General features: G+C 37.5%; 1 protein-coding gene and 1 long non-coding RNA gene across 2 annotated transcripts; both read left to right on the forward strand.

Annotated features, from left to right (window-relative positions):
• The first annotated feature begins 727 nt into the window (after nt 1–727).
• Nucleotides 728–22,592, forward strand: TRA2A (transformer 2 alpha homolog). The gene is made up of 7 exons (XM_040472434.1): nt 728–934; nt 11,035–11,168; nt 15,239–15,404; nt 16,937–17,125; nt 19,572–20,875; nt 21,370–21,437; nt 21,596–22,592. Exons 1-5 carry the CDS (start codon nt 899–901, stop codon nt 19,689–19,691), a joined length of 645 nt encoding a protein of 214 aa, XP_040328368.1. The 5' UTR covers nt 728–898; the 3' UTR covers nt 19,692–20,875; nt 21,370–21,437; nt 21,596–22,592.
• Nucleotides 3,101–10,776, forward strand: LOC121028620 (uncharacterized). The gene is made up of 2 exons (XR_005789352.1): nt 3,101–3,278; nt 10,442–10,776. It is a non-coding gene; the product is annotated as an uncharacterized LOC121028620 (long non-coding RNA).
• Nucleotides 22,593–23,809: the final 1,217 nt, after the last annotated feature.

Raw genomic sequence — 23,809 nt, forward strand, 5'->3', positions numbered from 1 at the left:
GAGAGACAGTGTTTGATAAAGTCTGATATGGAATTCAAAACTGAACTTATTACAGGGAGTGGTTTGACTCTTGACTTCAGTTCAGGTCATGATCTCATGGTTGGTAGAATTGAACCCTCATCAGACCCTGCGCTGACAGCACGGAGTCAGCTTGGGATTCTCTCCTTCCTTAGCTCTCTGCCCCTCTCCCATTCGTGCAGAGTGCTCTCTCTCAAAATAAATTAAAAATTTTAAAAGAAATTGACACAGTTGTCTTTGCGTGGAGACTGGAGCCAGCCAGGAGCGAGGCAAGGAACTGTGATTTTTCATTATAAACTACCTGCGCATGTATTATGTCAATAACATTACAAAGGGCAAAAGGTTGAAGAAAAATAATAGAAGTGCTGAAAATACCCCAAAATAAAACCGTATTAATTAAATACTGTATACGCTCCCAGTTTTTTTCTGTACCATCAGAATCCATTTTGAAAATATTTAAAGAGCCCAAGATCAATAAAAGCTCATCTGGCGACTGAAAATCTTCAAAACACCTGACGTTAAAAAGGGGTCCTAAGTTTTGAGACCACTCAGCCAAGGATTCGATTCCAACGCGCCAAGGCTCAGAATACACGCCATTCCCCCACCCGCTAGGCCGGGACCGCCACAAAGCCTCGCGGGAGGCGGGGCCATGCCGTCACAGAGACGTCCCGCCCCCTTACGTCGCGCACTAGGAGGCCAGAAGGTTTCTGGCGGGGCCGGCGCCATTTTGCCGGAGCCTGCGACCGAGTGGGAGTGGAGTGGAGCGGCCGTTGTTGCCGACTCTTTCCTCCTCCCCACGGTCCAGTCAGCGGTTGATTAGGCCATCGGCCCTCAAGCCGAGACTTGTCTCTCATTTAGTTTTGGGGAGCGTCTGGCCGACATGAGTGATGTAGAGGAGAACAACTTCGAGGGCAGAGTGAGTACAAAGCCGCGGGAGCCGTCTTCGGCGGCGGCCCGATGCTCGGGGTTTCACGGGGACGAGCGCGGTCGGGCGGGGTTGCGGGGAGTCCTGCGGGGTCCCGCGGGGAGCAGCCTCTGGAGCCATCACGGTGGTTTCCTCACATACCAAGATGGCTTCTGGGTTCCACTCTTTCCCCCAAACACCACGGATAACCCCCTCTCCCCCTTTTTTTTGGAGACTGACTGATACCTGGACTCCTAGGTCCGATTTCCCCCCGCAGTGGCGCGCTCCCTTCTCCCCACCCCTGAGGCTTCCTTATCTCTGTTCCGAGGAGTGGGTCCCCGTCGCGGTGGGGCGGGAGGAGACGGCAGGGAGTTCCCCTCCGGCCGGATAGTGGTAGGTGCTTCCTGCGGTGGCATTTCTGGCGACCCCGAGCATCGTAGAGGGTCTCGGGGTCGAAACTGCGCGGGGCTGTTGTCCGGGCGGGGAGAAGCTGGCGTGGGACTAGCTGGGGCCTGTGTCTCCTTGGCTCTCTATTGCAGTGAGCGGCCGCGTCTCTGTTGGAACCGGCGGCGTTGCGTCTATAAAGGCGAAAGCCTTGAGGTTGAAGGTGGGACGAGCCTAATGAAGTGGTTAGTCAACGACCGCACCGACCCTTAAGCGTTCTTAAGACGAGAGCTGTGAGGGGAAAACTACGCAAGGAGCCCTTTTCCCTTAATGTCCCTTCTACTTTCTTTTCACTTCAAAATGAATGTGGAAATGCTATAACGCCTGATTTTTTAATTCCTTGATGTTGGGTTTTTTTTTCTCTCTTCTTTATATCTCAACTTCTAATGCTTTCCTTCCTATGATCCTTCATCTAAAAACCACTTCTTTACAGGTCTTTACGGTAAAAAAAAAAAAAAAAAAAAAATCTTACATAACTGAACAAATTTTGTGGCTCAGTATTTTGAAAATAGCTAGTCAGTTTATACTGTTCTCTACTCAAAACGTTACCTGAAAATTACAGGCCCTCTCCCATTTCTCTCCTCACCGCATCCCCCAGCAAAGAGGGCCTCAGGGATTTTCACTATTTGGGGTCGATGAATATAAACATCACAAAGATACGTTATCCTCAGCCTAAATACACTAGAACGTTAATCAGTGTTTGAGTTCTACTTCCGAAGTTACCTTACAGTGGTAATTGGTGGAAGTGGTTTAGTGTTAAACCCTGAAAAGAAAATCCCCAGGCAGCATGTTCTTGCTGTTGTGTTGGTATTCTAGTTACTAGGGGAAACGCATAAAAGCCTTTAAGGTGTGTGCTGGTTGGAATGAATTTTGGCTTTTTTAGAAGTTCGTAATAAAAGTACTTAGAAGCAGACAGTTAAATCGGAAGGTTGATTTAGGCTTTTATTCTTTGTGAGGAAAGAGATTTAAATAGGTTAGAAACAAAACTTTTTTAATGCCTGTAAGATTGGATTTTTAAAATGAAATCTGGGTCACAGATACAAGTGAGTAGTCGAACCTGCTTATTTTTTAGTGTGGCGTATTGATTGTCCCAACAAAACTTTTTAAAAATCTTCTAATAAAAATATGTGGTGATAATTATAAGCTGATTGTTTTGATAACATTAGGTAGTTGTGGGAAGAAATTTGGCTGCCCATTAATCTTTCCTTCCGTTGACTTTAGTACAGAAATTTATTTTTTGTTAATGTTAGTTTTGATTTGGTTTGTGGGGAAGTGAAGAGGACTACTATCTGGGACCTTGTTGTCCTTTAAGTTCTTACTTTTTAATTAAAGTTTAATTAAACAAGTTTGAGGTAATTGACACCTTACCCACCTAAGAAGGCAGTATATGTAAGATCCCCACCCAATTTTAAGCTAAAATGTATGTAGGCATTAACATTTTATGTTAATAGAAAACGGGTTCTTCCTCCTCCCTGCCCCTTACAGTGTTTACTGTCATAGAAAAATTTTTTTTTTAATTTTTTTTTCAACGTTTATTTATTTTTGGGACAGAGAGAGACAGAGCACGAACGGGCGAGGGGCAGAGAGAGAGGGAGACACAGAATCGGAAACAGGCTCCAGGCTCTGAGCCATCAGCCCAGAGCCCGACGCGGGGCTCGAACTCACGGACCCTGAGATGACCTGGCTGAAGTCGGACGCCCAACCGACTGCGCCACCCAGGCGCCCCATAGAAAATATTTTTTGACATGTGATACCCAAGTGTATGTTAGTGTAAATGAACTCAGTAGATTGAATAATGCGTTCACCCACCGTTACCTGTTACATCTTTTTTTTTTTCTTTTGTAGGTTGGGGTAATTGTCTTTATTTGTTATTGGTTAAAGAATTAGAAGAATGCCAGAAGCTTTTCTGAGGGTGTGCTTTTTTCTTTTTTAAAATTGTTTCTTACAACAGTTTAACATTCACTAGTGCTTTTGGTTTCTAAACTGTTGTGATTTCTTAACTGCTAGCCACAAACCAGCAGTTTAAAAAAGTTTTTAAAGAATATAGTTGTCATGTTATCTTTGTATCTAAATGTAATGACCATTTAGAAACACTCAAAAAAGGATTTTCAAATGATGTTTTTGAGGTTTTTAAGTAGTTATACTTCAAATTTTGTAACTAAAATGAAGCAGAGAAAACATTGATGGGTCAGTTGAGATTTCATTTGCTTTACCTTTAGAATAAATAGCACATATTAACCCCATGTTACTGAAAAGATATTTAGAATTAGAGGGCAACTTTTTTATAGCATTTCAGAATCTTAACCACGCCGCACCTCCTTCCCCGATTTTTGATATGTTTTCTTATTCCTCATGATACTTTTGCGAGGGCTAGAGTATTCTTAGCCATTTTAGAAAGTAAAGCAGGCCTAGAAGACCATGCCAGGAATCTGAGATTTACAGTTCCCAGTCCATTGCTCATTGCATACATTATGCTGTATATATTTTGATTTACTTTTTAAAAAGGAGCACGTGTACTTGAGCATCTCAGACATTAATAGAGTTTGTGAGAAACAGTTTACAGGAGCTTAATTTTCCACTGTAGATTAATGTTTCTTCCATTGTAGAGGACTGGAATAAAAGAACTTGGGGAAGGAAAATATAACTGGCTGAATTTTGTTATAAGTAACCCTAATAGTTAACCCAATCAAAATTCCCTTCTGCCTAAGGTAAAACTGTCGAGCATCTGCTGCCTTTTAAGTAAAGGTCAGGTGTTCTTGAGGGAAATAGAACTTGGATTCTAATTTGAGATGACTGTCAGCTCAAATCTGGGTAAAGGTATATAATCACGTTCCCTGTGATAGAAGTAATAAGGAATTCAGAAAATGAAGCTGGGTGGTTTTGTGAGGTAGGGGAAAGAGAAAGCTTTACCTAACACTGGATCTTACAGTTAAGGAATAGATGACAATGAGGAGGTTGCTGGTGCAGTAATAGATGATAGATTTGACTAGATATGCAGTTAGATAATGGAGGGTTTTGAATTCTAGATTTAGGGATTTGGACTTAATCCAATATGCTATAAGAAGGCATGTATGGATTCTTAATTCTGGGAGTGGCATAATGAAAGGAATTTTAGCAAAGAACAGAGGGACTGGTACAAGAAGAGCAGCAAGGCACACGAGGTATTTAAGGAAGGAAATTGTGAAGACTCTGGTCCAAACAGGACAGCAGTGGGATGCAAAGAATGAGACATTTTTACTTTAAAATAAGTAGTAGGTTCCTTAAAACAATTTGCTTGGGACATGTATATTAAGTTTACAGAAATATTTTAAATGGAAATGTCTTTCTGAGCTGAGAGTGAGGCTGGCACTTGAGCTGTGCCTTTCCATGTCATCTTCATAAAAAGTTGTTTGCTTCACACAGCTTCGATTAAAGTTAGGATTTAGGTCTCCAAAAAATGTTTAGACTTCTTCATAGAAATAATGGGGAATGGAAATTTTCATTTTACTTACTCACCCTCTACCCCTAATTTTTTTTTTTTTAACGTAACTTAGAATAACGTTAAGTCCATTTTTTTTCTCATTCATTGGCCCATGGTTTTTAATAGAGGTTAAAGATTTTCATGTAGGGTCTATCTTATAATTCCACAGTTGAAGAGGAAAAATGCTACTTGTCTCCTTTTCAGAGTTTGTTAGAGCTTCTTGAGTAGCTAGAATATTTTTAAGTGACTCCTAGTGTTCCTCTTAACACATGATATGGTTTGGATGACAGAAGCAAAGAGCAAAATAAAAATTCGTCTGTACCAGTTTGGAATTAAAATGTGTGTGCGTTAAGATATTCTGTTAAAGAATAGCAGAAATAGCGGAAGCTTTTTTCTTCTCTGAATCCTGATTTGTAATAATTGGGGTGATGATTGAGCTATTCAAAACCCATCTTGGTGACTGGCTTCTTTTTAAAAATAAAATAAAACTGGGCTTAAAATTTTTCTTCTGATGAAACTTTAATAAATGTGGGAGTACAAGGGAGGTTTGCGCTCTCCCTTCCTTTTAAAAAAATACGAATAAAAAAGAATCTCTATTTTACAGATAAGAATGTCAGCGTTTAGCTTTTAAAAATACTTAGTTCAGTTTCTTAAGCAATTTAATTTCATATATATCATCACATCAACTTGTTACAAAAGGGTAAGACTTTCTTTCCCATAGTAGTGACAGTATTAAACTTGACAGTCTTGTTTTAGGTTCAATTTATTTATTAACGTTAAGTGCTTTCATCCAATTTTAATGCTTTTTTTATTCCCTCTGTGGATTTTTAAGCAAGGAATTGCTAAACTTAAGGAAACATTTTTAATGCTCAAATTTTAATATTTGAGATTCTTTCGCTGCTCAATAGAGGTAGAAGGTAGGATTTCTAAAGGGAGCAATGTAACTAATTGTACCCCCAGTGCACAGATTTGTCACAGATGCTTAATGATTTGTGCCATTCCAAAAATGAGAATAAAAAATCTTGAGATCTGAAAGAATGTGAAGGGATTTAAATATTTAGGAATGAGCTTTGTTTATGGATTTACAGAATTTATTTACCTATGGTCTGTGTAGTGTAACAAGTGTGAAATGGCCAAGGATAATCAATAGTTTCTTAGAACCTTCCTGACAGTGTGAAAACCTACTCTTTGATACTATCACTGGGTGCTCAGGCATCAAATAACTAACCCTGGGACCTTTGTAAAAGGTATATATTCACATGCTAAATTAGTTAATACTGATTGTTATTTGTTCACCTGTCCTGCCAGATTTAGCAGGACAGAAGTGCAGGTGAGGAAGTGTTAATGATCAGATGGGGAAAAGAATCTGGAAACACTGTTTAAAAAAAAAAGTTAAGAGGGGAATAATGAAGGAAATGTGGTTTCCCCTCCCTCCTCTAGATTATTGCCAATATGTAGTTGTATATAATCCTTATTGCCTCATGATTTTCACCAAAATGAAATTTTGAATTATGAGTGACTAGGCCTGACCAATCTGAGGTAGAAGAAAAGTTATTTTTTTTTTAAACTAAGGCCCTGTAGTTTACTCAAGATTCATAAATATTCCCATGATATTAGAAGATGAGAACCTAAGTAATTCTATAGCAGGTTCTTAGTAAAATTTTTTAGCTATTATTTATTGGCTTTTAATATAACTAAATTTTTTGCATGTTAAAATTGAATGCAGCACACAAGTGTTTTCTTTTTAAGGAATTACTCTGATAGCAGTTATGGGTTAAGACAGTGAAAAAGACAGTGAAAGTATTTCTTTTACAAGCTTAAGAGTCTAAGAGAAGCAGCCTATCATACTCAAGAGGAAGGAGGCAGAACAGCTGTTTATGTAGACTGAAATTAAAGAATTGGATAAACACAGGTTTCCAATAAGCCCTAAAGAATGAAGTTCTTAGTACAATAAATATTATAAGCTATTTGAGTATTTTAAGTACGCGGGGGGGGCGGGGGGGGTGGGAGGTAAATGTTGCCTAAATGCACTAGTGTACTTTTATGGACATAGATTTCCAGTTTCATAAAGTAGTGGGAAAATATATCTTGAGAGAGCTTGTTTTTTAAAGTTTATACTATTATCATAGAAACTTGAATTTGTATAAACTTGGCACTATTGGTATGGAATTTGCATTGCCATTATATTAGAATGGGTTACAGCTTAGCATTTATATTGTGATGTGTTCATTTTAATGGGCTTTCAAGTACTAAACATATATGTTGAAATTTTTTTCTTCCATCTATTATGATACTAGCTGTATTAAAAGACTGCAATTATTGCTTACCTTAGGAATTGTTCATGTTCTGCAACAATCTGTGCATATGTTTAATAACCTTTTTTTCTTGATTGAAAGAATAGTACATGGTTGTTGTAGTTATGTACGGTGTGTAAAATGCTGTATTTTAACACAGATTGCTTGAATTGGATATACCGTGGTACATTCGTAGTATTGTGGTTAGCTCTCTCGTTTTTATTTTTGGCTGTGTCCTTCATCTGCCACCAGAGGTACCTTGATAATAAAGAATAGTTGAAAGAACCGACACCGTTTAAGCAGGTTGTACTATGAGAACTTTCTGCCTGGCTTCTGGTTTATAGTAGGTAAGGTAGACTGGAAGCCTGTTTAAGATTGCTTATAAAATTTTGGATATGACTTGATTGAGTCATTCTGTCCATTTTTTTTTATTTTAATGGTTGTTGGATCCGAATGCAGGTTACTGAAGAATTTGCAGAATTTCTTGACTGGGCACCTTTAAGAGTCGATTCAGTGTAATCAAGTGAAACAGGACAGATAACAGCCCTTCTCAGTATTTTATTTAAGTTTTATGTATTTCTCCGGGGGAAAAGTTGAAGTTATGATTTTGTAATAAAGATAAGTCTCAAAGGTAGAAAAGGATAATCTAGCATTTGTCCACAAAGGTTGTAGGTTGGTTTCTAATGCACAATTTAGTGAAAATGGTACTTCGTACCAGCTTTTGACAAATAAGTTACTTAAAAATGGCAAATATTAATTGATATGACCATTTTTCTTTGTGAAGACTATTAACTATATCAGTTCTTAGAATGACGGGCCTTTTTTTGTATTACAGTAAAAATTCTGAAGAATTAGTAGTTTATTCTTCAAGTTAAGTTCACTGACAGTTATTAATTTTACCTTTTTAGATTGTATCTAAATTGTTTTCAGAGGTTAAAATGATAGTGACAACTTTCTAACCAGTTGTTAACAAGGGAGGTAAGAGGACTGTTTCTTAACCTTGAATGATTCCATGAAGAAATTTATGCAGATTTAAGTTTTCATGATAGAAAAACTGAAGGATAGGCAACAAAAGAGGTATTAGGTGTTTGTGAAACCTTAGATAATTAAAAAGCAAGACTTTTTATTTTGTTTAATGTTTGTTTATTTTTGAGAGAGACAGATGGACAGAGTGCAAATAGGGGAGGGGTAGAGAGAGAGGGAGACACAGAATCAGAACCAGGCTCCAGGCTCTGAGCTATCAACACAGAGCCCGAAGAGGGGCTGGAACTCATGAGCTGGGAGATCATGACCTGGGCCACAGTTGGCCACCCAACCAACTGAGCCACCCAGGTGCCCCAGCAAGACTTCTTTTAAAATAGCCTAATGTCTTTTGAAAAAATACTCTGTCGTGTCTTAATGTTTTAACAAACCAAAAGGAAAGTTTCGTTTTTTCCAGTAAGTTCTGTGCCAGAACTGAGATTGAAACTTTAAATTTTAAGATGTTACTAAGTTAGCTTGTTTACATTAATTTCTAAGAAATGGCAATTTTCAGCACTATTGAATAATTTTCAGTTATATTTATTTATGAGGGAAGACTTGAAAATCAAACATACACATATTTGGACCATAATATTTTTACCATGTACTAGAAAGCTTCACATAAGCATTTAAGAAAAAACTTAGATTTTAATATAAGACTGATTTATACAGTTGTAAAATTAAACATTTTACGGTGTCATAGAGCATTCTGATATGTATGTAAACATGAACTGTGGTCATATTCATAGTGTTTCATCTACTGCTGTTCAACAGCATAAATGAATAACATAGGATCTGTGTTATAGAAGGGAAGGCAGAGAGGGGAAGATACTCTTTTCACCTTAATGAACCAACCTGTGTAATGCTTCAATTACAAGCAAATTGGCCATACTTTTTTTTTTTTGAAGTACAGAATATGCTGCTTTTACAGTTTAAGTGAATGAAAAAGCCTAAATTGCTGTGCCTGCTCCAGGCATCTGTCCAGGAATTTAGAGACTATAGAGAATTTAGAGAGATGTGGTGAAAGACTTACAGGTAGCTAAATGGGAAAGGTTGATACTGAAGGAAAAGGTAGCTATATGTTTCAGTTTTGTTTGCATCTGAAAAAATAAATAGGCCTGGCAGCATTTGTACAGTTCTTGATAAGTAAATCTTTGGACATTAAACTCAAAGAGAAAGTTTTAAGGAAGTTGCATGATAGTCTTACGGCATAAATGAAAACGGGTGTGAGGTTGGGGTAATTATTTACAATGATAATCAAGGCATAAATGGACAGAGAAACCGGACTGTCCCATCCTACTTTGGTCATAATCATATATCTGTCAGATTAAGAAACAGTCTCTTATTCAGTTTTAAATCATTTGACTTGGAAAGTTTTGATTTATATCCAACTTTTTCAGAAGCCAGTCAGTTTTCTGATATAGGATATAGTTACTGAAGGGAATATATGTATGTGTAACTGCATAAAATATGGAAAACTATTAATAAAATTGGTGGGATCAAAAAATAAAGACCATGATACTAATTGTATAATTTTTTGTACATTATGATACTTCATGATAATACAGAATATTAAAATGGCACAGTTGAAAAATTACATGTATTAGTAATTTATAAGCCAAAGGGGGCATCTTAAGAATTTCATGTCCTCTTTTCCCCGTAAGTTTATCTTTGTGCTTTATTTCAGAACATATGTTTCTGATTCAGTTGGAGTGTGCAAAGATAGTGGTCAAACATAATTGGGAAAAGATGTTAGTAATTTCACTAATTTTTTTTTTTTTTTTTTTTTTTTTTTTTACTTTGAACATCAGCATGTGTTCTCTAATAATTGAGTTTAGGTAGATGTGTGCAAATTTCAGCCCAGAATGCTTTGCTTTAACTGTATCTTGGTATCTTAGCATGGCTTAGTGAAAGCTCATTTTAAGATAACTAAGACTTCAAGTTATAAATTAGTAAATACTTAAGACATACGTGGGGGGGATTACAGTTAATGTTAGATTTATGCTTGGATTAATTATTTATATTAAAATTGTTCACATTTTAGGAAATAGGATGAAACATGAAAGGGGAGGAGGGTGAAGAATATGGTAAAAAACATTTAGAGAAATTCAGTAAATTTTCTTTAATTGTTAGAAACTAGACTTTTGAAAAATTTTAAAGATTATAAAATTGTTTTTTAATAAACTAGTTATTTGCACTTTACCTGCTGGCTTTTCCATTTGGTAGATAACATTCTGAACTCCAGCAGAGTTTTATAATCCCCACGTGCTTAAATATACTAAATGTTCTTTTTCCATTAAGGTTAATGTTCGTGAAGAAATTGAAGAGTTTTTTCCAAGAATGTGGAAGATAAATCAAGATAAAAGAAGGCTAATGAAAAGTATTAAAGATCAGAAAATTAAAATTGAATGGGGGAAAAAATTGAACAGAAGATTGGTCAGATAGAAGCACTTGAATATTTTTTTTAAGGCTATTTTGAATTGTTTGAATTGGGGAAGAATACACGAAGTATGAAAAATGAAAAACTCAATGAAGAATGAAGAGAAGTAGAAAGCAAGAGTGAAGTAGAATTAAAAGAATCTGGAAGAATGAATGGGTCCTAGGTTAAGTAAATGTATGGTTTATGTTCCAGTGTCTGTATGATCAAGTTGTAGATGAATTTGCATGATTACTTAGTTAATAGAGAATTGGTGATCTGGTTCAAGTAGGGAATTATTGAGGACAGTTAGCAGTATTAACAATGGGTTATTAATGAGCTGAAATTTTTTCTGGAGGGTATTGCCTAACCATTTGTTTTTCAGGAGCAATCAATATAAATAATTACGGTACTTTAAATGTTAGGTGTTAGGCATCTACGTGACCAGTGCCATTTGTAATACTGTCTTCTTTGTTAGGAGTCTCGCTCTCAGTCAAAATCTCCAACGGGAACTCCTGCTCGTGTAAAATCGGAGAGCAGGTCAGGATCTCGTAGTCCATCAAGGGTTTCCAAACACTCTGAATCCCATTCTCGATCAAGATCAAAATCCAGGTAAGTGTGCTTAAAATAGTACTTAAGATGCTTTCCTTGGATTTTTCAGAGCAAAGTGGTTTTTTACTAAATTCCTTGTTTTTGCTGCATTTTGTATAGAGATTAGACCAAAAACCAAAGAAATTTCACCCAAAACATGAAGTAGTTTTTCTCAAACTGTGGAGCTTAGAAATGAATGTTCTAGGGGTGCCTGGGTGGCTCAGTCAGTTAAGTGTCAGTCTCTTGATCTCGTTTCAGCTCATGATCTCATGGTCATGGAATCTAGCTCCTGTTGGGCTCTGCACTGAGTGTGGAGCCTGCTTGGGATTCTCTCTCTCCCTACCCCCTTCCCTACTCTCATGCATGTACACTATCCCAAAATAAATAAATAAAAGATTTTTTTTTTTTTTTTAATTTTTTTTTTTCAACATTTATTTATTTTTGGGACAGAGAGAGACAGAGCATGAACGGGGGAGGGGCAGAGAGAGAGGGAGACACAGAACCGGAAACAGGCTCCAGGCTCCGAGCCATCAGCCCAGAGCCTGACGCGGGGCTCGAACTCCCGGACCGCGAGATCGTGACCTGGCTGAAGTCGGACGCTTAACCGACTGCGCCACCCAGGCGCCCCAAAGATTTTTTTTTTAAATGAGTGTGCTAGATAAAGATTTAGATAAGGCAGAGTCATCTCTTAGCCCAGTTAACCTATCAGATGCTGGCTGTTAATATAGATTCAATGTGTTGATTGATTTAAATGCATTTGGCATCTGAGGATTGGTTTTTTATTTTATTTCAGTATTTGTACAACCAAAAGGTAAATTTCTCCATTGGATACTTGGCATGTAATTTAGAGCAGAGAAGGTTGATGTGTCTATGTTGTACTGGCTATCACAATGATTTGAGAAGCTGTTTCAAGATTCATATTCCAGCTACATCCTTTACCTGAAGATTGTGACTCAGTAGGTCCAGGTTGGAACTCTTGTCGATGTAATTTCTTTTTTCTTTTCTTTTTTTTTTTTTTTGAGTTTATTTATTGTAATGGAGATAACATGAGTCGGGGAATGGCAGAGAGAGAATCCCAAGTAGGCTCTGCACTGTCAGTGCAGGCTGCATGTGGGGCTCAAACTCACGAAACCTGGGCCAAAACTGAGAGTCAGATAGTGATGCTTAATTAACTGAGCCACCCAGGCGCCCCTATAATTTCATAATTGGAGACATAATTTCTTTGTGTAGAGTTTGTTTGCAAGGGAGCATGAGACAAAAAAAATCCATTAAAAGGCTATACTTTTCTTGAGTCCACAGCTATCTTTTCTGTCATATCCACGATCCAACTTGATTCACTAACCACTCTAATTAAATCATGTGCAGGATAGCACTGTGTAGAATTTGGGTGTGCAAATGGAAATGAGCATGTTTTCATTTTAGGACCTTCACACTTGTTGTTCTCGGCCTAGAATTCTCCTCCCTCAGATATTCAATCACTTAATTCATTCTCTGTCTGTGTGCCACCTGAGAACGTTAAAGAGCATACACACCTTATTGCCTTACTCTTAATTTTTTTGTGTGATACTTACCACTATCTGATTCAGAGAAAAGCTTAGGCACTCCTGAAGGGTTTTTAATTTATGTCATTTATCATTACTGTTTAAAAATAACAGTTGAAGGGCACCTGGGTGGTTCAGTTGTCTTAAGTGTCTGACTTAGGCTCAGGTCATATCTCAAGGTTCGTTGGTTCTACCCATACATCAGGCTCTCTGCTGTCAGCACAGAGCCTGCTTTGAATTCTCTGTCACCCTCGCTGTCTCTGCCCCTTCCCGCCCCGCAAAAAATAAACATTTTTCTTTTTTTTTAACGTTTATTTATTTTTGAGAGAGTATGGATAGGGGAGGAGCAGAGAGAGAGAGGGAGACACGGAATCCAAAGCATGGTCCAGGCTCTAAGCTGTCAACACAGAGCCTGATGCGGGGCTCGAACCCATGAACCGTGAGATCATGACCTGAGCCAAAGTCAGACACTAAGCCAACTGAGCCACCCAGGCGCCCCAACAATTGATACTTTAAGTGACAGGATTTCTTATTAATGTTTGTTTATCTTTTACAGTGAGGCTGTAAATTAGTGTTAAGGAAAATGGGAAATCTCTATATCTTAAATGTGCTAGGAACTACATCTCCAGGTCTTGCCAAGGAACTTTTGCTTTTGCTGTTCCTAGAATACTTTTCCCCTGTCTACCTAGTAAAATATGTCTCCCAGCTTCATTGTTAGCCTTCTTTGTTTTGAATAATCTTCCCTTGTTAGTTTAATTCTCTTCACGCATGTGCTCTCTTTTTAGACACTCTGGCCCTTAGCATGTATAACATTTATTGAATGCCCTAAACAAATTATTTTGTAAGACTGTGATCGCTCCATGGGGCGCCTGGGTGGCTCAGTTGGTTAAGCGTCCGACTTCAGCTCAGGTCACGATCTCGCGGTCCGTGAGTTCGAGCCCCGTGTCGGGCTCTGGGCTGATGGCTCAGAGCCTGGAGCCTGCTTCTGATTCTGTGTCTCCCTCTCTCTCTGCCCCTCCCCCGTTCATGCTCTGTCTCTCTCTGTCTCAAAAAATAAATAAACGTTAAAAAAAAAAAAAAAAAAAGACTGTGATCACTCGCTCCTGGTCTGTGTGTTTATCAAAGATGAGTCATGTGAATAGTCAATAAATAGTTAACATTAAGAGGCAAAGAAATAATCAAAGTGGCTGGAAATAGAGAAAGAAGAACTAGGGAATCAGCAGGGGAAAGACAAGTGAGATGCTGTAGTAAACTTAAAGAAATGAAGACTGTTAGACATGAAGACTATTACATGGGCATTTAGGTTGTTGGATTAATTTAGGAGATGCTGGATTGCAGTGGGCTAAAGAAAGATTGGAAAGGAAATGACACTTAACAGTGAAGGGAATGTAGAACTATATTGAGAAGATGGTAAGAATCAAAGGATTTTACTGTGGTGATAATGGCAGTTGGTGATTGGTCTTTGTTATGGTAAGATACACATAACAAAATTTACAGTCTTGGGGCACCTGAGTGGCTCAAGTCAGTTGAGCTTCCAGCTTTGGCTCAGGTCATGATCTCACAGTTCGTGGGTTCAAGCCCCTCATCGGGCTCTGTGCTAACAACTCGGAGCCTGGAGCCTGCTTCAGATTCTATGTCTGTCTGTCTCTCTTTCTCCCTCTCCCTCTCCCTCTGTCCCTTCTTTCCCTCCCCCCCCCCCCCCCGCCTGCCCTTCCCTCACTCACATTCTGTCTCTCAAAAATAAGTAAACATTTAAAAAAAAATTTTGGGGGCGCCTGGGTGGCGCAGTCGGTTAAGCGTCTGACTTCAGCCAGGTCACGATCTCGCGGTCCGGGAGTTCGAGCCCCACGTCGGGCTCTGGGCTGATGGCTCAGAGCCTGGAGCCTGTTTCCGATTCTGTGTCTCCCTCTGTCTCTGCCCCTCCCCCGTTCATGCTCTGTCTCTCTCTGTCCCAAAAATAAATAAATGTTGAAAAAAAAAAAATTTTTTTTTTAAATTGACAGTCTTAACCATGTTTGAGTGCTATTGAGTAGTGGTATTAAATACATTCACATTGTGCAACCATCACTACCATCTGTCCCAGAACTCTTCATCCTGTAAAACAAACTCTATACCCATTGAACAGTGGCCCCTTGTTTTCCCCCTCTCCCAGCCCTTGGCAGCCACCATTTTACTTGCTGGCTATATGGTTTTGACTACTCTAAGAACCTTATATAAGTGGAATCACAGTATTTGTCTTTTGGTGGCTGGCTTGTTTGCCTTAGCATAATGTCCTCAGGGTTCATCCATGTCTCAGAATATTGCAGGATTTCCTTAGTGCTTGTTTTGTGTTTTTCTTTTAAAAGAAGATAGAGGTGTAACATGCTTGTAAGGTATAGTGTGAAAGAGTGAATGTAGAAGGGATAGACTGAGAACAAGATGATTGTATGATTAAGAGAACAAGAAGAATATACTTGCCTCAGAAAGTAAAAAGGAGCTGGGGTACATGTATAAATCCTTGGCATTACCCATTTGCTTCAGTATTTTCACTTAAATTTATTTCTCTCACAGGTCGAGGTCAAGGAGGCATTCTCATAGACGTTACACTCGATCCAGATCCCATTCTCACTCTCATAGGAGACGATCTCGAAGTAGGTCATATACACCTGAATACCGGCGTCGTAGAAGCCGAAGTCACTCTCCAATGTCTAACCGGAGAAGACATACAGGCAGCAGGGTATGTAGTTTTAAAAAATTAATGAAAACTTATTTTGTCTTAGGTGTTTAGTTATAGCATAATATCTTGATTTCATGAGACTAGACCATCTTTTTGGATTTTTTGGGGTTTTGTTGTTTTTTTTTTTTAACATTCATTCATTTTTTTGAGAGCGATAGTATAAGCGCAGGAAAGACAGAGAGGGAGACACAGAATCCAAAGCAGGCTCAGGCTCTGAGCTGTCAGCACAGAGCCTGATGCAGGACTTGAACTCACGAACAGTGAGATCATGACCTGAGCCAAAGTTGGACACTTAACTGACTGAGCCACCCAGGCACCCCTAGACCGTTATTTTAAAGTGGTACTCCAGGGGGCACCTGGCTGATTTAGTCGGTGGAGCATGCGACTCTTGATCTTCAGGTTATGAGTTAGAGCCCCTCATTGTGTGTAGAGATTACTTAAGGAAATAAAAAATAAATAAAGTGATATTCCAGAAACATCCTTAAGCATATGAATATTTATATTCATTTAAATATATTTTCTTTTCTTGGGGTACCTGGGTGGTTCAGTCAGTTAAATGTCCAATCTTGTTTTCAGCTCAAAATGTGATCTTATGGTTCATGGGTTTCAGCCCCAACTGCAGGGCCTGCTTGGGATTCTCTGTCTCTCAAGATAAATTAAATATTAAAAAAATATTTTTTTATATATTTTATTTTCTTGACTTTTGAGTGAAAAGTTGAAATTTGTGAAGAAAATATATGTTCTACGAATTAAAATGAAAAACTGAGCTGAAAATATTGAGATTAAAAACTTTTGGTGGAGGCTGAGGGAAGCTGGCAGGGAAATACATGTAGTAATAATAATAGCTAACACACATTCAGCACTGTGCAGAGGTTTTCAATGCATGTAATAGATAAGCAAGTTGAGCCTTGGATATGTGACATTGATGTTTAGATTTTGGCTAACTGGCAGAGTCCAGGTTTCAACCAGGCTGCATGCCTCAAACTTCCTGTGCTTAACTTTGGTGCTGTGTTTTCCCTCTATGTGATACTGAATCATTTAACTGTAATGGAATCTGCTGTTATTTAATGATGCTTTGAAATGTGTAAATACATTTTTCAAATTAGGATTGTGGGAAAATTGAAAGAATATCCTTAATGAAAATGGAGAAAGCACTTACAGATGAAGTCATATTAAGTACAAATCTGTAAGGTATAGAACATTTGAATAAGCCACGAATAAGGCTTTAAATTTAAACTAGGATGGATTCTTTGGATACATTCTGAAAATTGCAGGACTAGAAATAGAAAGTAGGGATGTTTTTATTTAGGATACAACTGGATGTATACTCCAAAGAAGGGGTGAGTGTACTGTATGTAAACTGTAAAATATTACTCATCTGGGTTTTTTCCTCTTAAATTCTTCTTTCCAAGTAACTTGAAGTAGTGTATAGTCTTTGTGTATTAGATGAGGTGTTCAAAGTATTTCTGTGCGGCTTAATTTTTACTTCAGTTTGGAGCTTGAAATTAAATCACATCTTAAATATTCAACAGGCAAATCCAGATCCCAACACTTGCCTTGGAGTGTTTGGCCTCAGTTTGTACACAACAGAGAGAGATCTTCGTGAAGTATTTTCTCGATACGGACCATTGAGTGGTGTCAATGTGGTTTATGATCAGCGAACTGGACGATCACGAGGATTTGCTTTTGTTTATTTTGAAAGAATAGATGACTCAAAGGAGGTAATTTTATAATTATCTGTCAATTTGACATTTTTGAGGTACATAATTATAATGTCAGGTTATTGTTAAAAGTTGACTGATAGTCTCCCAGTTCCATAACATGTTCTCTTTCATTCCCTGACCTGAGTCTATTCAAACTCTTCCTCTCAGTGTTACAGTTTGGAAAGTGAGATGTATGTGTTTGAGTTAATAGAAAAAATAAAGCATATGAATATTCTTCTTTGACTAAGTCTTATTCATACTCCCAAGAAGGTGATTAAACTAACTTTCTAGAAATTCTATGGTATTTTCAGTTGTCTGGCAAGCTCAGTTGGTGGAGCGTGCAACTCTTGATCTTGGGGTTGTGAATTCAAGCCCCATGCTGGGTGTAGAGATTACTTAAAAATAAAATCTTCTTTTAAAAGTTAAAGAGAAACTATATAATATTTAAGTTAATCTGTTTAACTTTGTGTCACATGAGCTCCCCATGTATAGAGTGTGTTTCCATTCATACTCATCTATTTTTCTATAATTAAAATATACCTAGAAAAAACTGGTCTTTTTTCATTTCTTGTTTTTATTGCCATTCTTCATTTTCCTAACTGTGATCATAATCAATATCAATGATTTGAAATTGTGCTATTTTTTTTTAAGAAATTGCTTTTTTAATTATTTTTTAAATTTATTTTGAGAGAGACAGACACAGTGTAAGTTGGGGATGGGGAGAGAGAGAATCCCAAGCAGTCTTTGCGCTGCCGGTACAGAGCCTGATGTTGGGCTTGAATTCACAAAACCACGAGATCATGACCTGAGCCGAAACCAATGGTCGGATGCTTAACCAGCTTAGTCACCCAGGCACCCCTGAAGTTGTGCTATTCTAATGTATTTGATAGTGGAATATAAAGGGAGCAGTAGGCTTACTTTCTCTATACTAGAGTTCATAGTGATCGGGTTAGAAAATTCCATTTTAAGGAATTTGAAGCCCGTTGTTGAGTTTTTTTATCAAAACTTTTTTCTTATCAAACCTTAATAAATGTCAGGTACCTGGCTAGTTCAGTTGGTAGAGCATGTGACTCTTGATCTCAGGGTCGTGAGTTTGAGCCTCACGTTGGTACTGTTTTACCTATAGTAGTTATCCAATTACTATTTTACATGTGATAGTAGTTGGATATGGGTTGTTGCTCTATGTATCAACAGTATTTGATTGCGACATAAACAGTCATAATGAAAGTTCGCATATTTTTCAAAAATAATAGATGCTAGTGGCATCTAATGGATAGAGGCAAAAAATGATACTAAACATCTTACAATTATAGTGCACAAGTTAGCCACCCACAACATAGAATTAGCAGTCCCAAAGTGCAAAGGTTGAAAAACCCCAGATAATTCTAACAAAGTAATCCTCCAGGTTGTAAATCATTTATGTAATAGACGTTCTAATTAGCATTCTCTAAATGTTTTAATCTGTCAAATATTACCTTTTTTGGTTACATATTTGTGATTTCTGGTCTCAAGAGATAAAGTTATAAACTTAAAAAGTAGTTGGAGGAGGTGCCTGAGTGGCTCACTTGGTTAAGCAGCCTGCTCTTTGATAATCTGCTCAGTTGGTGATCTGGTTCATCCTAGTGTCGGGCTCCGTACTGAGCATGGAGCTTGCTTGGGATTCTCTCTCCTCTCTGCCTCTTGCGTGTGCTCTGTCTCTCTCAAAAAAAAAAAAAAAAAAAAATTAGTAAACTTTTTTTTTTTTTAATAAAAATACTAGGATATCTGACCTGAAGTGAAGGTTGTGAAGTATAAAACAATACCCCAATTAAGATTTTTTTTTTAATATGAAACTTATTTGTCCTAGCTCTTGATTCTTCCCACAACCACTCCGCCTGGTTTATTTCCTTTATAAGATAAAATGAAATTGGCAACTTTACTGTAGTTCCAAAGAACTTTGTAATGTACTTGAATTATTGTCACATTTATTGGTATTCTTGCCACAGGGCAGAATGTTAGGGAATGTGAGCACAGGTATAAAGACAGGAGCATTTGTTGGCCGGTTTAAAAGTTCTTTTATATTTGGAGTTCACTAGGTGGCAGTGTGTTACCTAAGAAATAGTTTTAGGTGAGCTGAATGGCAGTTTCTGCTTTGAGTTGCCTAGACTGAAACTAGTAACTGCAGCCTCAAGAGTTATGCAGGCTTCCCAACTTGTGTGGTTTTTTTCTCTCTAGCTGCCCCCAGTGTTTCAGCAGAGGGATGCTTCAGTGTCTGTGTGTACATTAGAAAACTCAATACTATTGACATGCATAGAGCAAGAATTAATAATATAAAATCCTGGTCCCTATTGTTTAGGAAAGAAGTGTTTAGAGAATTTTAATTTTTTTTAACTTCAAATGGAAAATGTGTTAAATTTGTTGGCAGTTTTAGTAGTTTCTTCTTAGTAAAATATGCATGACTTTCTGTGCCTGTTCTCTGTTAAAGGCAATGGAAAGAGCAAATGGAATGGAGCTGGATGGTCGAAGAATTCGTGTGGATTATTCTATTACCAAGAGAGCGCACACACCTACACCTGGCATCTACATGGGCAGACCAACTCAGTAAGATAACATGTTTTCTAAGCTAAACTGTAAGAGCCAGAAATTCACCAAAAATGCATGCAAATTTTTTTATTAATTAGCAGATAAAATGATTTTTTCCTGTAATTAGAATGGAAAGCTTAATTTGTACATATTCTAATATCTATTTGAGGAGGGGGACAAATTAAAGCCATCAAAGTCGTTCCTGACTCTTTGCTTGATGCTAATACAAATAGAAAATTTATTAAAGATGAGAAAAATAGTGTATGCTTTTAAGCATTTATTCTCTTTCTATTCTTACATGACTTTGGAAGCCTTGTGAATAGGGAAGGGTTATTGGATAGTGATACATATTTTTTTTTAAGTCAGTTTTCACATTGCAGAAAATAAAGAGGCTTTTATATATGTTTTTTTTAATATAATACAGCCAAAGACAGTATTGCTAAGAATGAAAGAAGGAATTACTTTCAGTTATTTTGAAACCTTGCTGAGGAAAATGTAGGATTTGGCAAGGAGAGCCTACAGAAAACTAAAGTGAAAATAATGTACCTATGGTTAGGAGTTGGGAAAAGTACAGGAGAAAGTGCTTAGAGTTTAAATTCACTGCCAAAGTCTTATAAACCAGATCTCAAAATTGTTGTAGTGATGCACCTCAATGTAAGGTAGTTAATTCTTTTTGCTGTTCCGGGTTGGTTAACCTTTTTAAATTCATGATGTTTATTCATTGCATCTGAATTAGTCTTAAGGACTCACATCTTAAGCATTTTGGTACTGTTTCCTAGCACAGTGCTTCATTTCACCTTGTTGAAAAGGTCCTGCTGGTTTGAGTAGTATAAAAGAGCAGTTTATAATTTGGAGAGTTTTGGGAAATCATTCCTGGTTATTTATGTAATGAGTAGGAAGCCAAAGCAGAATAATACCATGGGAGTCAGCAAAGTGAGATGTGGAGGTAACCGACACGAAAAGCGATAATCTTTCTTTCTACATTGTCTTCCTTCCTTCCTCCGTTTTATTTAAGCACCAGTTGGTATTAAATGATACTGGAAAATCACATTGATGTAAAATTTTTATATTTTTCTGTAGTAGTGGCGGTGGTGGTGGCGGAGGTGGTGGTGGAGGTGGAGGAGGTGGCAGGCGTCGGGATTCTTACTATGATAGAGGATATGATCGTGGGTATGACAGATATGAAGACTATGATTACCGGTACAGGTAATGTTTTAATTTGTAATTTTCATTCTAAATTAGATTATAATAGTATTTAGTACTTTTCATTTTTGTTTTGTATACATTAATAAAATATTTAAAATAGATTTTACAGGGACATGCCTAGGTGGCTCAGTTGGTTAAGCAACTGACTTCAGCTCAGGTCACAATCTCAGTTTATAAATTCAGGCTCTGCACTTTTGCAGAGCCTGCTTGGGATTCTCTCCCCCTCTGTCACTGCCCATCCCCCACTTGTGCTTTTTTTTTCTCTCAAAATTAAGTAACTTTAAAAAAATAGATTTTATATGATGATTTCTTGAGGAAGGGGGAAACTATTTTCTCAAGATTGAGAACAGAGGTCAGTAATCTGTATTTGCCAATATTTTGTTGTGTCATATGCTTGCTGTTCTAGTATTAATTGGCACACAGAGAATGTAATGGTTATTTTCATCTGCCTCAGTGATTATGTGGTATGCAAAGTAATCTTTTATTTCCTGCAGAAGAAGATCACCTTCTCCTTACTATAGTCGATACAGATCACGATCAAGATCTCGTTCCTACAGTCCACGTATGTACACTTTTACTTTGTGGCATTAGGAACCATTCGTAATCAATGGTTTATTTTAGAAAATCAGCATATATGGAGATTGTTCATAGTTTGACGAATACTAGGCAAGTCAAACTATAATTGTCATTTTGACTTTTTTTTTTTTTGCTCTCTTTCAGGACGCTATTGATAAACAGAATGGTTGCAGATGAGGACATCTTTCTCTCTCTCTCTTTTTTTTTTTTTTTTCTTTTTTTGGTTTAGTTTGGTGTGTTTCGTTTTTTGTTTTTGTTTTTGTTTGTTTTTGGTTTGGGTTTGCTTTTTGTTTTAATTCTGGATTTCCCCAAGCTTCTAATCCTTCTTACTCCTTTAAAAAGAACCTTTGGAAAAAAAAAATCTTCGGTTTATTTACCATCTACACTTTGTCAGTTGTATTGCTGTTTCCACCCCTTTTAGTATACTCTTAAAGATGTAATTGTTGTCATTTTGAGTAGTTAAACATCTTAAGTAAAAAAGGAATCCCCAGTGTTACACTTTGTAAATGTTTTTTTTTTTTTCCTTTGCTTTGCTTTTACAGAAAATTAACTCCTGGCTAATCAAATGAGGAAAGAAATGATCTTTTTAAAGCTTCTTTTGTGTTAGATATTGTATTAGACATTGTACTAGAGACCTGCATTTAAAACAAACTCCTTTTTTAACTTCTTTTGGGAAAGATAGTAACACATAAAGTAGTTCAGTCATGTCAAGTTTGTCTGGGGTGGCATGGAGCAGTCAAATAGTGTAGAAAGTTTGAAGCTATAAAAGAAAACACTTGGTCATTTCTTTTGAAGAACGAAATTTTTGAACCCTAAAAATTATGTCTTTTTTTTCTTTTTTTTTTTTTTCTAAGAGATAAAAAGCTTGTGGACTCCTACAAAACATGTTGTATTTAAAATACATCTGTTAAAATTTAAAGTGTGATTTTTGTGTTGAATTTATTGAAGTTTAAGTATTCCCTTAATCAGTGAAGGACAACTCTTATTTATTACTTAGAGCAATTGTATACTTTGCTGTTAGAAATTTTGGTATTGGGACAATGGTTAAGCAGGCTATTATTGTATAGTATAGAGTCCTTAGAAGATAAGTGTGAGGAAAAGTAGTCTCCTTTCAAATAAAAGTTAATTTCTTTGAAAATGAGACTGTCTCTTTTATTGTGGTAGAATGGGAAACTATAACTGGATTGATTTGGGAACCAGTCCCTTTCCTAACATATTTGCTATACCTGATTGTATAATTCTGTCTCTTCCTCAGTCTTTAAAATTTTTTTTAATGTTTATTTTTTGAGAGAGAGAGACAGAGTACAAGCTGGGGAGGGGCAGAGAGAGAGGGAGACACAGAATCTGAAGCAGGCTCCAGGCTCTGAGCTGTCAGCACAGAGTCTGACTGGGGGCTCAAACTTGTGAACTATCAGATCATGAGCTGAGCTGAAGTTAGACACTTAACCAACTGAGCCACCCAGGTGCTTCCTCTTCCTCCTGCTTCCCTTCCTGTCAGCCAAGTTGTTGATATTAACAGTATTCAATACCAAGCACCGTGGTGAAGGAAAGATAATATGGTTTATGTCTTCAAGAAGCCCACATTCTAATAGGGAACATATTCTAATGTTAGGTGAAAGTGTTTTAGCAAAGAGGTGGATTATGTTTCAGGCAACTTTTATAAAAAAGGATAGGAGCATGAGCTTTGTTTTCTCCCTCAAACAGTAGAGATAAAATTAGATTATTTTAATGTATGTAATAGACTGATGAAATCTATGAGATTGAAGTGGCCTTGGGCTATTTTTTAAGGATTTTGTTTTAAGCAATTTCTGCACCCACCATGGGGTTCAAACATAACCCCAATATCAAGAGTCACACACACCACCAACTGAGCCAGCCAGGTGTCCCTATTAAAAAAACTTACGGGGGTGCCTGGGTGGCTCAGTTAAGCGTCCAACTTCGGCTCAGGTCATGATCTAGCGGTTCGTGAGTTTAAGCCCCACATTGGGCACTGTGCTGACAGCTCAGCCTGGAGCCTGTTTTGGGTTCTGTGTTTCCCTCTTTCTCTGCCCCTCCCTTCCTCCCTCCCTCCCCCCTCTCTCAAAAGTAAATAGTTAAAAAAAATTTTTTTTAAGCTTTTTCAAAATGTCTTTTTAAAAGTTTTTGCCAATAAAGAATAGCCAGAGATCAATCTCTTGCTGGTTCCTAGAGAATTTAGCTCTTTTAATTCAAGTTACTGCTTTTTTAATTTGAGAGAGAGAGAAACTGAGTAGGGGAGGGGCAGAGGGAATTTCAAGCAGGCTGCACACTTGTCAGCACAGAGCCTGATGTGGGGCTCAAACCCACCAACCTGAGATCATGACCTAAGCCAAGACTAAG

Source organism: Herpailurus yagouaroundi, unplaced genomic scaffold (assembly GCF_014898765.1).
Source record: "Herpailurus yagouaroundi ecotype Mexico unplaced genomic scaffold, PumYag 100, whole genome shotgun sequence".
NCBI classification, from domain to species: domain Eukaryota; kingdom Metazoa; phylum Chordata; class Mammalia; order Carnivora; family Felidae; genus Herpailurus; species Herpailurus yagouaroundi.